Genomic DNA, 16,859 nt, shown 5'->3' with positions numbered 1-16,859 from the left:
GCCCGCGCGCCTCGGCGATCTCACCCGAGCTGCTTCTCTCAGCCAGCCAGCCGTTCCAGGATGGGGTACGCTGTCTTTTTTTATCTCTGTTGTGGCTTTGGGCGCTTTCTGTATCGTTTCTACTCCCCTAGTAGGTGTCCTGGAGAAGAAACTAAGATCCGCGCGTCTTACTAAGCCACCATCTTCCAGGAAGTCCTGCTGTCCCTCTTGAGGGCAGTGTGGTGGCTCCACAGGAAGCTGAGGGTGGGGTTGCCATATGATCCTGCAAGCCCGTAGTTAGGTGTATAACTGGAGGAACTGAGAGCGGAAACAGGAATGGATATTTGCACACTGATGCTTATTGCGGCACTGTTCGTGATTTGCAATGGATGGAGGTGGCCTAAAAGTATGTCAGTTGAGGAATGGAAGAAGATTAGACTATTGAGCGGCTACAAGAAGGAATGAAGTTGTGAGGCATGCACCTAGGTGAATGAACCTTAAGGACAGTATGTTGAATAAAATGTCAGAAACAAAAAGACAAATATTATCGTACTTCATTCGTATGGATTAACTATAATGTGAAAACTCTAAGAATTAAATTCAAGAGCTTAAGTTATCAGGTGAAGGCCTATAGTAAAGGTTCCTAGATTGTAAGTTCTTACAGCAGCCACATCTACTCTATTTCTAAATTCTGAAATGCTGAGCTCTTTGTGTATAATGTGTATAATGTGGTCTTTGGTTATTTGTGTGATACCTGAGACCCAGAGTTAGAGTTCTGCAGCTATGAAGGTCAGCATTACCCCATACAGCAACTGTTATAAACACTGAAAAAGTGGTCAGATTTTAGTTAGAGATATGAATGAAACTGATCTGGTTAGGACTAAGGTAAATCAGACTAAAGAATAAAAGGTGACAATGACTGTATTTTGAAACTTCAACTTCTATATGAAACCAAAGGAAGAGATGTTTATTTGATACAAAATTTATATTTTTGGCATCACACTATATAATTTAACTTGTATGGTCACCTTATTCAAGCATCATAATTACATGGAACCTTTAATAGGGAGTGAAATCTTGTTGGTTTGTACAGATTGGTGTGATACCCCAAAATATCCCAGAGTAATCTGAGCAGAAGTTTAAAAAGTATTTGCAAAGTCCCCTGAGGGACTGGGGAAAAAGGTGGAAATATTAAACTTCCCCACCTGGGAAAGACCTGATATGTTTGCAAGCACTGGGGACTGCCAATTTGATGAGTCAGGCCCTCAATCTTGGGGTTTGTCCTAATGAAACTTATTCCTGCAGAGGAGAAGCTAAACCTATGATTATGGCTAAGAGTCATCCCTAGAGAACCTCTTTTGTTGCCCAGATTTGACATCTCTCTCTAAACCAACTAGGCAGGTGAGCTCACTGCCCTTCCCCTACATGGGAAATGACTCCCAGGTGTATAAGTCTCCCTGTCAAAATGGGACATTATTTCCCGGGGATGATCCTGGCCCTGGCATTATGGGAATGAGAAACCCTTCCTGACCAAAAGGGGGAAGAGTAATGAAAATAAAGTTTCAGTGGCTGAGAGATTTCAAATGGAGTTGAGAGTTCATTTTGGAGGTTATTTGTGCTAGTTTGAAAGGACTGTGCTCGCCATGTGCATTCCACTTGAGAGAGAAACTCTGAACTTCATTGGCCTTCTTGAACCAACGTATCTTTCCTTGGATGCCTTAGATTGGCTATTTCTATAGACTCGGGACATTTTCTTGGCCTTAGAACTGTAAGCTAGCGACTTATTAAATTTCCCTTTTAAAAGCCATTCTGTTTCTGGTGTATTGAATTCTGGCAGCTAGCAAAGTAGAACAGATTTTGGTACCAGGAGTGGGGTGCTGCTGCATATCAAACATGCTGGAATGGCTTTTTAAAAGGATAAGGGGAAGATTTTGGAGGAGTTGTGAGGAGCTTGATAGAGAAGACCTAGAATGCTTTGAAGAGACTGTTGATAGAAATGTGGACTCTAAAAATACCTCTGACCAGGCTTTAGACAGAGATGAGGCACGTGTTATTGTAGACTGGAACGAAAGCAAACCTTGTTTTAAAATTGCAGTTAATCTGGCAAAGTTGACTAGTGGCTTTGGCTGGAAGGCAGAGTTTAAAAGCCATGAGCTTGGATATTTATCAGAAGGGATCTCCAAATTAAATGTCGAAAGTGAAGCCTCGTTTCTCCTCGCAGCTTATGGTGAAATGCAACAAGAAAAAGATAAGCTGAGAACTGAACTCTTGGGTACAAAGAAACTAGAAATTGATATTCTGGAAAATTCTGGACTTCCAGGAAGAGCGACCCCAGAGAATAGTATCCCACATGAGGTCTTGGCCAAATGTGAAACCAGTCAACCATTTCAGAGAAAGCCAGGATCAGACATGGAGTTATCCAGAAAGGATTTGTGGAAACTCCTTATGTCTGATGGGCACAATCCAAGGCTACTGCATAGAAAGCCAATGAGAGTGCTGTGGGACCTGTATAAACAGATCCGCTGCCAGTCTGGACTCGGGGGTTCAGAGAACGGACACATTGGAGGAAAAATAACGTCAGAGGCAAAACCCATGGAGAGGGTGAGTTTGCCCAAAGGCAGAGGATGGGCCTTCCACCTGGTTGCAGTGAAAGAGTCATGCCCCTCAGGCCTTGGAGAAGGTGAAGCACATTCCTTGGGGTTTGGAGAAAGCCTGGCTGCCACCACATGGAGGGGTTGAGCATGTGCCCTGGAGATGGCAGAGAGCCTGGGTGCAGCCCCCATGCTTGGAGAAGGTGGAGCTGAGAAAAAGGTGGTCTCCCCAGTGTCCCCCAAGGTTGTATTCAGAGACAGGCAAGCCACTGCTTAATGCTTTGGAAAGGGTGGGACTGCTGCTTTCTAAAGCCCCAAAGATGAATGACTTTCAGACTTTGAAATCTAGTGATTTCAAAACTTGCAGGTTTTCAAAACTGTATAGGTCCAGTGACCACTGTGTTCCTTCCTCCCTATGGAAATGCATATATGTGTCCATGACTGTTGCTCCTTTGTATGTTGGCAGCAGATAACTTGTTATGAGTTTTCAAAGGTCCAGAGACAAGGAGAATTTGCCTTAGAACAGACCATGCTTGTAACTAACTTTGAGATTTTGTACTTGTTTTAACCTTCTATTTATAATGTTACTGAAATGGTTTAATTTCTCTGATATTGTTATAGAATGAATATATTTTGTATATGGGAAAAACATGTCTTTTTTAGTGTCCAGAGGGTGGAATGTGCTGATTTGAAATGATGTATGTACCCTAGAAAAGCCATATTTTAATCCTAATCCTATTTTGTAAAGGCAGCCATTTCTTCTAATCTCTATTCAATATTGAATGTTTGGAACTTTAATTAAATCATCTCCCTGGAGATGTGATTTAATCAAGATAGTTGTTAAACTGGATTAGCTGGAGGCGTGTCTCCACCCATTTGGGTGGGTCTTGATTAGTTTCTGAAGTCCTGTAAAAGGGGAAACATTTTGGAGAATGAGAGAGATTTCTGAGATAGCAGAGAATGACATAGCTGCAAGAAGCAGAGTCCACCAGCCAGCGACCTTTGGAGATGAAGAAGGAAAATACCTCCTGGGGCGCTTCATGAAACAGGAAACCAGGAGAAGAAGTAGCAGATGATGCCCTGTTCGCCATATGCCCTTCCAGATGAGAGAGGAACCCTGACCGTGTTCACCATGTGCCGTTATAGATGAGAGAAAAACTCTTGACTGTGCTCACCATGTGCCCTTCCACTTGAGAGAGAAACCCTGAACTTCATTGGCCTTCTTGAACCAAGGTATCTTCCCTTAGATGCCTTAGATTGTCCATGTATTTAGATTTGTTCTAATTGGGACATTTTCTTGGCCTTAGAACTATAAACTAGCAACTTATAAATTCCACTTTTTAAAAGCCATTCCATTTCTGGTATATTGCATTCTGGCAGCTAGCAAACTAGAACATTATTCTTATGCAGTATATAGATACCCCTTTTCAGTTTTTGTTATATTGAAGTAGGTAGAAGGAAATACCTGAAACTGTCGCAATGTAATCATGTAGTCTTGATTAAACTATAGAGCTTTTAAGGTGTGTGTTCTAGTTTGCTAGCTGCTGGAATGCAATATACCAGAAATAGAATGGCTTTTAAAAAGTGGAATTTAATAAGTTGCTAGTTTACAATTCTAAGGCCGAGAAAATGTCCCAATTAAAACAAGTCTATAGAAATGTCCAATCTAAGGCATCCAGATAAAGATACCTACAAAGGCCGATGAACAGAAAGAAAGATAGACAATAAAGACTGAGATGATATAATCTAGGAATGCCTAGAGTGTATAATGATAGTGACTAAATGTACAAATTTAAAAATGTTTTTGCATGAAGAAGAACAAAGGAATGTCATTACTGCAGGATGTTGCAAATAGATGGTAATTAATATTTTAAAATTTTAACTTATGTGTGAGACTAAAGCAAAAAATGTTTATTTGGTAAAAAATTTATATTTTGACTAGTGCAGTTTTGAGTATAACTTATATGGACAGCTTAATTGAACACCATAAGTGCATGGAACCTTGAGTAGGGCATAAGATTTTGTAGGTTTGTCCAGAGTAATGCCCCGATAAATCCCAGAGTGATTTGAACAGTGAGTAAAAAAGTATTTACATACTTCCGGAGAAGATGGCGGCTTAGTAAGACGCACGGATCTTAGTTTCTCCTCCAGAACAGCTACTAGGGGAGTAGAAACGATACAGAACAGCTCCCAAAGCCACAACAGAGATAAAAAAGACAGCGTACCCCATCCTGGAACGGCTGGCTGGCTGAGAGAACACACTCTGGTGAGATCGCCGAGGGGCGCGGGCTTCACCGGGCGGGGCGGCAAGCGGCGGGAGTCACTCCCTTCCCCCTTCCCGGGCCGACTAGGAGAATTGGACAGGCGGTCCCCTCAAACCGCAGCGGCTGGCACCCACACCACGCACAGCCCCCCGGACCAACTGAGAGAATTGGATCGGAAATCTCCAGGCCGCGGAGAACGGTGACGGGGGTCCCCTTCCAAACCCGTGACTCCCCGGGAACGGTGCACTCTCCCAGGCGGGCCGCTGTGGCTGGCGCCCTCCCGCCACGCTTGGCGCCCCGGGCCGACTAGGAAATTCAGACGGGCGCTTTCCGGGGCTGCGGCGGCCAGCGACCCTCCCCGCGTTTGGACCCCAGGCCGGCTGGCACTCTTACAAGCCGCATCGGCTAGCGAACCTCCCGGACGGCGAGAGTTTTCCAAAGTTAAAGGACCCACAGCACCTTTTACTGGTGGGACCCGCAGACAAACGTGTGCCACGAGCGCCACCTACTGGGCAGGATAAGAAAAACAGAACCCAGAGATTTCACAGAAAAATCTTCCAAACTTTTGGATCCAACACCCAGGGAAATCTGTCTAAATGCGCAGACGCCAGCAGAAGATAACGGATCACGCTCAAAAAATTGAAAATATGGCCCAGTCAAAGGAACAAACCAATAGTTCAAATGAGACACAGGAACTGAGATAACTAATGCTGAATATACGAACAGAAATGGAAAACCTCTTCAAAAATGAAATCGATAAATTGAGGGAGGACATGAAGAAGACATGGGCTGAACATAAAGAAGAAATAGAAAAACTGAAAAAACAAATCACAGAACTTATGGAACTGAAGGACAAAGTAGAAAAGATGGAAAAAACAATGCATACCTACAATCATAGATTCAAAGAGACAGAAGATAGAATCAGTGATTTGGAGGATGGAACATCTGAATTCCAAAAAGAAACAGAAACTATCGGGAAAAGAATGGAAAAATTTGAACAGGGTATCAGGGAACTCAAGGACAATATGAACCACACAAATATACGTGTTGTGGGTGTCCCAGAAGGAGAAGAGAAGGGAAAAGGAGGAGAAAAACTAATGGAAGAAATTATCACTGAAAATTTCCCAACTCTTATGAAAGACCTAAAATTACAGATCCAAGAAGTGCAGCGCACCCCAAAGAGATTAGACCCAAATAGGCGTTCTCCAAGACACTTACTAGTTAGAATGTCAGAGGTCAAAGAGAAAGAGAGGATCTTGAAAGCAGCAAGAGAAAAACAATCCATCACATACAAGGGAAACCCAATAAGACTATGTGTAGATTTCTCAGCAGAAACCATGGAGGCTAGAAGACAGTGGGAAGATATATTTAAATTACTAAAAGAGAAAAACTGCCAACCAAGACTCCTATATCCAGCAAAATTATCCTTCAAAAATGAGGGAGAAATTAAAACATTCTCAGACAAAACGTCACTGAGAGAATTTGTGACCAAGAGACCAACTCTGCAAGAAATACTAAAGGGAGCACTAGAGTCAGAAACAAAAAGACAGAAGAGAGAGGTATGGAGAAGAGTGTAGAAAGAAGGAAAGTCAGATATGATATATATAATACAAAAGGCAAAATGGTAGAGGAAAATATTATCCAAACAGTAATAACACTAAATGTTAATGGACTGAATTCCCCAATCAAAAGACATAGACTGGCAGAATGGATTTAAAAACAGGATCCTTCTATATGCTGTCTACAGGAAACACATCTTAGACCCAAAGATAAACATAGGTTGAAAGTGAAAGGTTGGGAAAAGATATTTCATGCAAATAACAACCAGAAAATAGCAGGAGTGGCTATAGTAATATCCAACAAGTTAGACTTCAAATGTAAAACAGTTAAAAGAGACAAAGAAGGACACTATCTACTAATAAAAGGAACAATTAAACAAGAAGACATAACAATCATAAATATTTATGCACCGAACCAGAATGCCCCAAAATACATGAGGAATACACTGCAAACACTGAAAAGGGAAATAGACACAAATACCATAATAGTTGGAGACTTCAATACCCCACTCTCATCAATGGACAGAACATCTAGACAGAGGATCAATAAAGAAATAGAGAATCTGAATATTACTATAAATGAGCTAGACTTAACAGACATTTATAGGACATTACATCCCACAACAGCAGGATACACCTTTTTCTCAAGTGCTCATGGATCATTCTCAAAGAGAGACCATATGCTGGGTCACAAAGCAAGTCTTAACAAATTTAAAAAGATTGAAATCTTACACAACACTTTCTCGGATCATAAAGGAATGAAGTTGGAAATCAACAATAGGCGGAGTGCCAGAAAATTCACAAATACGTGGAGGCTCAACAACACACTCTTAAACAACGAGTGGGTCAAAGAAGAGATTGCAAGAGAAATTAGTAAATACCTCGAGGCGAATGAAAATGAAAACACAACATATCAAAACTTATGGGATGCAGCAAAGGCAGTGCTAAGAGGGAAATTTATTGCCCTAAATGCCTATATCAGAAAAGAAGAAAAGGCAAAAATGCAGGAATTAACTGTTCACTTGGAAAAACTGGAGAAAGAACAGCAAACTAATCCCAAAGCAAGCAAAAGGAAAGAAATAACAAAGATCAGAGCAGAAATAAATGAAATTGAAAACATGAAAACAATAGAGAAAATCAATAAGACCAGAAGTTGGTTCTATGAGAAAATCAATAAGATTGATGGGCCCTTATCAAGATTGACAAAAAGAAGAAGAGAGAGGATGCAAATAAATAAGATCAGAAATGAAAGAGGAGACATAACTACTGACCTCACAGAAATAAAGGAGGTAATAACAGGATACTATGAACAACTTTACGCTAATAAATGCAACAATTTAGATGAAATGGACGGGTTCCTGGAAAGGCATGAACAACCAACTTTGACTCAAGAAGAAATAGATGACCTCAACAAACCAATCACAAGTAAAGAAATTGAATTAGTCATTCAAAAGCTTCCTAAAAAGAAAAGTCCAGGACCAGATGGCTTCACATGTGAATTCTACCAAACATTCCAGAAAGAATTAGTACCAACTCTCCTCAAACTCTTCAAAAAAATCGAAGGGGAGGGAAAACTACCTAATTCATTCTATGAAGCCAACATCACCCTCATACCAAAACCAGGCAAAGATATTACAAAAAAAGAAAACTACAGACCAATCTCTCTAATGAATATAGATGCAAAAATCCTCAATAAAATTCTAGCAAATCGTATCCAACAACACATTAAAAGAATTATACCTCATGACCAAGTAGGATTCATCCCAGGTATGCAAGGATGGTTCAACATAAGAAAATCAGTTAATGTAATACACCATATCAACAAATCAAACCAGAAAAATCACATGATCATCTCAGTTGATGCAGAGAAGGCATTTGACAAGATTCAACATCCTTTCCTGTTGAAAACACTTCAAAAGATAGGAATACAAGGGAACTTCCTTAAAATGATAGAGGGAATATATGAAAAACCCACAGCTAATATCATCCTCAATGGGGAAAAATTGAAAACTTTCCCCCTAAGATCAGGAACAAGACAAGGACGTCCACTATCACCACTATTATTCAACATTATGTTGGAGGTTCTAGCCAGAGCAATTAGACAAGAAAAAGAAATACAAGGCATCAAAATTGGAAAGGAAGAAGTAAAACTATCACTGTTTGCAGACGATATGATACTAGACGTCGAAAACCTGGAAAAATCCACAACAAACTACTAGAGCTAATAAATGAGTACAGCAAAGTAGCAGGTTACAAGATCAACATTCAAAAATCTGTAGCATTTCTATACACTAGTAATGAACAAGCTGAGGCGGAAATCAAGAAACGAATCCCATTTACAATTGCAACTAAAAGAATAAAATACCTAGGAATAAATTTAACTAAAGAGACAAAAGATCTATACAAAGAAAACTACAAGAAACTGTTAAAAGAAATCACAGAAGACCTAAATAGATGGAAGGGCATACTGTGTTCATGGATTGGAAGACTAAATATAGTTAAGATGTCAATCCTACCTAAATTGATTTACAGATTCAATGCAATACCAATCAAAATCCCAACAACTTATTTTTCAGAAATAGAAAAACCAATAAGCAAATTTATCTGGAAGAGCAGGGTGCCCCGAATTGCTAAAAACATCTTGAGGAAAAAAAACGAAGCTGGAGGTCTCATGCTGCCTGACTTTAAGGCATATTATGAAGCCACAGTGGTCAAAACAGCATGGTATTGGCATAAAGATAGATATATCGACCAATGGAATCGAATAGAGTGCTCAGATATAGACCCTCTCATCTATGGACATTTGATCTTTGATAAGGCAGTCAAGCCAACTCACCTGGGACAGAACAGTCTCTTCAATAAATGGTGCCTAGAGAACTGAATATCCATATGCAAAAGAATGAAAGAAGACCCATGTCTCACACCCTATACAAAATTTAACTCAAAATGGATCAAAGATCTAAACATTAGATCTAAGACCATAAAACAGAGGAAAATGTTGGGAGATATCTTATGAATCTTACAACTGGAGGCGATTTTATGGACCTTAAACCTAAAGCAAGAACACTGAAGAAGGAAATAAATAAATGGGAGCTCCTCAAAATTAAACACTTTTGTGCATCAAAGAACTTCATCAAGAAAGTAGAAAGACAGCCTACACAATGGGAGACAATATTTGGAAATGACATATCAGATAAAGGTCCAGTATCCAGAATTTATAAAGAGATTGCTCAACTCAACAACAAAAAGACAGCCAACCCAATTACAAAATGGGAAAAAGACTTGAACAGACACCTCTCAGAAGAGGAAATACGGATGGCCAAAAGGCACATGAAGAGATGCTCAATGTCCCTGGCCATTAGAGAAATGCAAATCAAAACCACAATGAGATATCATCTCACACCCACCAGAATGGCCATTATCAACAAAACAGAAAATGACAAGTGCTGGAGAGGATGCGGAGAAAGAGGCACACTTATCCACTGTTGGTGGGAATGTCAAATGGTGCAACCACTGTGGAAGGCAGTTTGGCGGTTCCTCAAAAAGCTGAATATAGAATTGCCATACGACCCAGCAATGGTATTGCTGGGAATCTACTCAAAGGACTTAAGGGCAAAGACACAAACGGACATTTGCACACCAGTGTTTATAGCAGCGTTATTTACAATTGCAAAGAGATGGAAACAGCCAAAATCTCCATCAACAGAAGAGTGGCTAAACAAACTGTGGTATATACATACGATGGAATACTATGCAGCTTTAAGACAGGATAAACTTATGAAGCATGTAATAACATGGATGGACCTAGAGAACATTATGCTGAGTGAGTCTAGCCAAAAACTAAAGGACAAATACTGTATGGTTCCACTGATGTGAACGGACATTTGTGAATAAATTTGGAATATGTCATTGGTAACAGAGTCCAGCAGGAGGTAGAAACAGGGTAAGATAATGGGCAATTGGAGCTGAAGGGATACAGACTGTGCAACAGAACTAGATACAAAAACTCAAAAATGGACAGCACAATAATACCTAATTGTAAAGTAATCATGTTAAAACACTGAATGAAACTGCATCTGAGCTATAGGTTTTTGTTTTGTTTTTTTTTTGTTTTGTTTAGACTATTATTACTTTTATTTTTTTCTCTATATTAACATTCTATATCTTTTTCGGTTGTGTTGCTAGTTCTTCTAAACCGATGCAAATGTATTAAGAAACGATGATCATGCATCTATGTGATGATGTTAAGAATTACTGATTGCATAGGTAGAATGGTATGAATTCTAAATGTTGGGTTAATTTCTTTTTTCCGTTAATTAAAAAAAAAAAGAGAGAGAGAGAGAAGGGGTAATTGGAGCTGAAGGGATACAGACTGTGCAACAGGACTGGATATAAAAACTCAGAAATGGACAGCACAATACTACCTAATTGTAATGCAATTATGTTAAAACATTGAATGAAGCTGCATGTGAGGTATAGGTTTTTTTCTCTCTCTCTATTATCGTTTTAATTCTTATTCTGTTGTCTTTTTATTTCTTTTTCTAAATCGATGCAAAGTACTAAGAAATGATGAATATGCAGCTATGTGATGATATTAAGAATTACTGATTCTACATGTAGAATGGAATGATTTCTAAATGTTTTGTTAATTTTTTTTCAATTAATAAAAAAAAAAAGTATTTACAAAGTCCCCTTCAGGGAATGGTGAAAAAGGGGAAGAATTCAGGTTCCCCAAGTGAAGAATTCTTGATTTTCTTACAAGTAGTGGGGACAACCAAAGCAATAGGCTGAGTCCCCAGTCTTGGGGTTTCCTCATGTGAAGCTTGACCCCACAACAGATAGGTCAAGCCTACTTAAAATTAGGCCTAAGAGTCACCCACAAGAGAACCTCTTTTGTTGTTCAGATGCGACCTCTCTCTCCAGCCAACACAATAAGCAAACTCACCGCCCTCCCCCTGTCTATGTGGGACATGTTTCCCAGGGGTGTGGACCTTTCTGGCAACGTGGGACAGAAATCCTAGAATGAGCTGGGGCTGAGCATCAAGGGATTGAGAAAACCTTCCTCTAACAAATGGGGGAAGAGCGAAATGAGAGAACGTGTCAATGGCTGAGAGATTCCAAACAGATTCCAGAGGTTATCCTGAAGGTTATTCTTACACATTAAATAGATATCACCTTATTAGTTGAGGTGTAATGAGGAGGGGTAAGGGGTATGGTATGTATAATTTTTTTTTTCTGTTTTCATTTTATTTCTTTTTCTGAATAGATGCAAATGTTCCAAGAAATTATCATGGTGATGAATATGCAACTATGTGATGATACTGTGAATTACTGATTATATATGTAGAACAGAATGATCACAATAGGAATGTTTGCATTTATTTGGTGGTTGTTTTTGGTATTTAAAAAAAATTTTTTTAATTATTTAAAAAAAAAGATGTAATGGAAAGGCTGGAGGGAACTGCCTGAAAATGTAGAGCTGTGTTCCTGTAGCCATGTTTGTTGAAGATGATTGTGTAATGATACAGCCTTCACAGTGTGACTTTGTGATTGTGAAAACCTTGTGTCTGATGCTCCTTTTATTTACCTTATCAACAGATGAGTAAAACATACAGCATAAAAATAAATAATAGGGAGAACAAATTTTTAAATAAATTTAGTAGACTGAAATGCTAGTGATCAGTGAAAGGGAGGGGTAAGGGGTATGGTATGTATGAATTTTTTTCTGTTGTCTTTTTATTTATTTTTCTGAATTGAGGCAAATGTTCTTAAAAATGATCATGATGATGAATATACAACTATGTGATGATATTGTGAATTAGTGATTGTATATGTAGAGTGGAATGATCATCTGTTAAGAATGTTTGAGTTTGTTGTATTATTTTTTTAAAAATCAAAAAATAATTAATAAAAAAGAAGGCCATTGAAGTTCAGAGTTTCTCTCTCAAGTGGAAGGGCACATGGCAAACACAGTAAAAGTTTCTCTCTCATCTGGAAGGGCATATGGTGAACATGGCGTCATCTGCTAGCTTCCTCTCCTGGCTTCCTGTTTCATGAAGCTCCCTGGGAGGCATTTTCCTTCTTCATCTCCAAAGGTTGCTGGCTGGTGGACTCTACCTCTCATGGCTGCATTGTTCTGCTCTCTCAGAATCTCTCTCATTCTCCAAAATGTTTCCTCTTTCATAGGATTTCAGAAACTAATCAAGAACCACCCAAATGGGTAGAGATACACCTTCACCTAATCCAGTTTAACAATCACTCTTGATTAAATCACATCTCCAGGGAGATGATCTGATCACAGTTTCAAACATACAGTATTGAATAGGGATTATTCTACCTTTAGGAAATGGGATTTTGATTAGAACATGGCTTTTTAGGGGACATACGTCCTTTCAAACCAGCACAGGTGTGTCCAGGTGATTGCGAAAACCTTATGACTGACACTCTTAGTCCAGTGTATGGACAGAAAAGTAATAAAAAGAAAACAAAAAATAAGTAAACAATGGGAGGATGGGATGTTTTGAGTATTTTTTAACTTTTTTTGTTTTTGGAGTAATGAGAATGTTCAGAAATTGATTATGATGACTAATGCATAGCTATATCATGATACTGTGAGCCACTGACTGTATACTTTGGAAAATTATATGGTATGTGAATATATATTATATCTCAGTTACAAAAAGAAAGTGTTTAGCCCTTACTTTATTAGATGGATAGGAGGGAAGAAAAGAAAGAGGAATTATTTAGGAGCCAGAAAAGGAGGTAAATATCCATGGCATTTGGGAGATCTATGAACTGTATTATGGTTTATTTTGTATGCACAGTTTCTGTTGGAGGGTTTGAGTAAGTTCCTGAAATCATCAGGATTTAATCCATTTTTGGAAAGTAGTATTATTGCTGTTTAGCTTACAACATAGTCTAGATGTGCATGCCCATGGAAAAGGTCCTAACTTCAAAATAAATGTAGGATTTTTTTCCAATAATGGATTAGGAAATAAGATTCTAAGATGGTTTAAAAGGAAAGAGCCCCCAAACAGCATCCTCCATGTGTGTCCATGAAATTGTAAGTATAATAAAAGCAGAGAGTCTCAATAAAGTAAGATGGCCCAGTTTTGTGCTGGGCCATATGCTTAGACCGTAGCAAATCATCCTTTACTAGTATTGTCCTCTGAAATCTTCAGTGCCTCAGTTCATGGAAAGAGTTACTCATTCTGAGTGTGACAGCAAGAGTGAAATGGTGCCAAGTATTACTGATATGCTGCTGATTGCATAGTCCATACATTATCTAATAATAGCATCATCTAAATCTTCCTGTTCACTGGACCCTGTGCTTGACATACTTTATGGTATTTAATCATAACTCCCCTATGAGGTAAGTACAGGGATCATTTTTATAGAACTAGTCATTTCATAGGGAGACAGAAGTCATCATACATGAAGACATCCACTGCTTAACTAACCCACATACCAAAAATACAATGGTAGATAAGCATAAGTACACCTGCTTGGAGGAGAAACTAGAAGACACCTGGAGTACAAAAAAACAGATCGCCCTTGGGCATTGTATAGTGCAGTAGTGCTGCAGGATCTCTGATTCACAGCACAGATCACCCCTGCTGTATAGGAATGAAGCTTCCAGGGGCTGGTCATCTCCCTTCCTCATTGTCCTCCAAGGGAGAGGATGCCTTTTCTGCAGATGGCACAGTCTTTGCAGACTACTTCCTGTTGGTGCAAATTTGGGGACTGTGGTTAAATCATTACACCTTAATGTTGGCCAGGCATGACGTATCTTTGACAATAGCATTCTCTTAAGATCTCAGGCTTCTTGTCAAGTCTGGCTTGGTAACCACAGCCAGAGAGTATGTTGATAGATAAAGTCACATTATTTTGAAGGCAGTTGCAGCATTATTATTTTCCATTAGAAATTATAAACCAAATCTCCATTATTCTAGAAATCTGGTGTTCCTGGAAGAAACTTGCAACTCACTAGAGTTTTGTTAACCAGTATTCCAAAAGAATAATGAAGGGGAAAAAAAGACAGAAAATACAACATTATTTATCCTCTAAAATCCCTGCTCAAACAGTCATCCTTTTCTAAACCCAACAGAGAATTTTCTTTGTGGCCCATGAGACAGAGACATTGACGTCTGTCTGCTCTTCTTTTGTCTTATTTTCTCATCTGTCCTTTCTTAAGCTTTGAAACCTTAAAAAATATACATATTCTCCATTTGTCATTTGTTGGGTGTTAATTAGGTTTTTGCACAGTATGCTTATATTATTTTATGAGGTATTTAGGCATCAAGGCAAGTTTCAAGGTTTTGAAAAATTTCTAGTCTGTTGGTGATAAATACTTTAGGAATATAGTAACAAGTGGTCTTAGAAAGCTTTCTTTTTTTTTTTTGCTTTTCAGACCAAAACTAGTGTCCTTGAGAAAGATGTGAATATACAAGAATTTAACTTCGAAAAGGTATGCATTTTGAAATCGAGTACGTAGCATTATTTATAATACAAAAAAAAAATCTAATCTGTTAAAATGTTCACCAGCTGGAGAAATGCTAAAGTTATACACATTCACTTCATTGGCTATTATGCAATCATTTTAAAACAGTGGTTTTGAAGATGATGTGACCACAATGCCAGTGGTACGGTGGTAAGTCAAAAAAGCAGGATATGCGTATTCTGAGATTGTAACTAGGTTTTAACAAATGCATAAGAAGAAAAAGATCAGGAGGTAGTAACTCAGTTGGTAAAAGTGTATATTGGTGGCTTTTTCTACAGTATCTTTTTAAGGAAAAACTGAATCTGTGTTTGAAGCTGCTACGATAATTGGTTTCTAAGTGTGTGGTGTATGTTTGGAGAGGTCCTTTTTTTTTGGTTTTTTTTCCACATGGGCAGGCACCAGGAAATGAACCCGAGTCTCCAGCATAGCAGGCGAGAACTCTGTCTGCTGAGCCACCATGGCCTGAAGACGCACTTTTAAGTTGCAGTTATTGCCTCTACGGTTAATAACTTTGTTTTAGAGAGCATCCTAAAGTACTGCAGAGCTCTGCATTTTGTTTCTAGTTCTATCATTAATTTATGTGGAGATAATTCTTTATTTCAACTTTCCAAATTAAACGGGAAAAAAGATGTTGTGAAAAATAGTAATGTTGCAGCAGAAAGTTATTCAACCTCTATAGCACTGATTAAACCACACCCTTACATTGTTAACTATAGTTATTGCAGGTCATTACATAACAAGTATTTGAGGAACAGCACATCTGAGATGCATTTTTTCTGGGGATGTGTTTTATCTGTAGGATTGTTGGAATGTACTTGGGTCTAATTCTGTTTTGTGTTACAGGCTCGTTTGGAAGTACACCGGTTTGGGATCACAGGTTATGGAAAAGGAAAGGAAAGGGTCCTGGAACAGGAACGTGCCATTATGCTGGGTGCTAAGGTGAGGGGCTGCTGCCTCTGCCTTCCAATATCAGACACTAATGCAGAAAAGGGGAGAGCAAGGGCAGGGCAGGGGAGGGACACTAGGAGGCTTTTTTTTTTTGCATGGGCAGGCACTGGAAATCTAACACTGGGAGGCTTTTGCAAAACAAAAATTGGTGATGTGTGTCCATTTATTTCCCTTTCAGCCCCCCAAAAAGAGTTATGTGAATTACAAGGTTTTGCAGGAGCAAATCAAAGAAAAAAAGGCAGCAAAGGAAGAAGAAAAGAAAATGGTAGGGATAATGTCCTTACTTTGTAACATCTAGGACAGAAAGAAGGCTATTCACCATAATTTGCTCGCCTAACTCTGTAAGAAAACCCAGAAAGGCTGGATCCTGCTGCTTGAAAAGCAACCTAGATAACAGAGTAAAACGATCAAATTCTCTCCATTTCTTTGAATCTGCTATACTCTTATTATTATCTGTAATACTAGCCAAGTAATTTGGCATATTTATATTAAAGGGTTGCTTTGAAATAGCAAATTCTTATTCAAATAAAGTAAGCTACTTTGATTTTTTCCCTTTACATAGTCACTGTTTGCATTTTATGTTGTACAGAACATAAGGGTCTTTGAAAAACCCCAAAGGAAATAGATATTATGCTCCCTTGCTTTGACCTAAAATGGAGGATTTGCCATTTCTTTTGTCAGTATTATGTGAAATGACCCTTCATATTCTTGAAAAGGTTTCAGGGTGAAACTTTGGGTCTGTTAGGTTTAATATACCCATTTTATTAATTAAGTAATGGTATTTTGGTTGCCCTTAGTCACAAAACATCTTGATTTTATTTTTTGAATCTCTTTTATCCATTACTGACACATACATTATCTTAAATTCTGGATCAGGCCCAGGACACAGATGTTTTCAAGAAAAAGAAGAGGAAAGGGCAAGAAGACAAGTGAGTGATAACCATCAGATACTAGGATTGAATGATGTAGAGAAATCTATTAATTAGTTCTGAAAATAGTACCTTGAATTTATACAGTG

At 38.7% G+C, this 16,859-nt stretch overlaps 1 protein-coding gene across 1 annotated transcript in view; it reads left to right on the top strand.

Moving 5' to 3' along the window:
* Nucleotides 1–16,859, top strand: part of FSAF1 (40S small subunit processome assembly factor 1) — a 58,003-nt gene that overhangs the window by 38,939 nt on the left and 2,205 nt on the right. The window contains exons 3-6 of the mRNA XM_077168334.1: nt 14,804–14,860; nt 15,737–15,832; nt 16,020–16,106; nt 16,718–16,770. Coding sequence (XP_077024449.1) covers nt 14,804–14,860; nt 15,737–15,832; nt 16,020–16,106; nt 16,718–16,770 — 293 coding nt within the window. The remainder of the gene's footprint in view (nt 1–14,803; nt 14,861–15,736; nt 15,833–16,019; nt 16,107–16,717; nt 16,771–16,859) is intronic.

Source organism: Tamandua tetradactyla, chromosome 7 (assembly GCF_023851605.1).
Source record: "Tamandua tetradactyla isolate mTamTet1 chromosome 7, mTamTet1.pri, whole genome shotgun sequence".
Classification (NCBI taxonomy): Eukaryota; Metazoa; Chordata; class Mammalia; order Pilosa; family Myrmecophagidae; genus Tamandua; species Tamandua tetradactyla.
The sequence above is the reverse complement of the archived record's forward strand: the minus strand, read 5'-3'. Positions and strand labels throughout refer to the sequence as shown.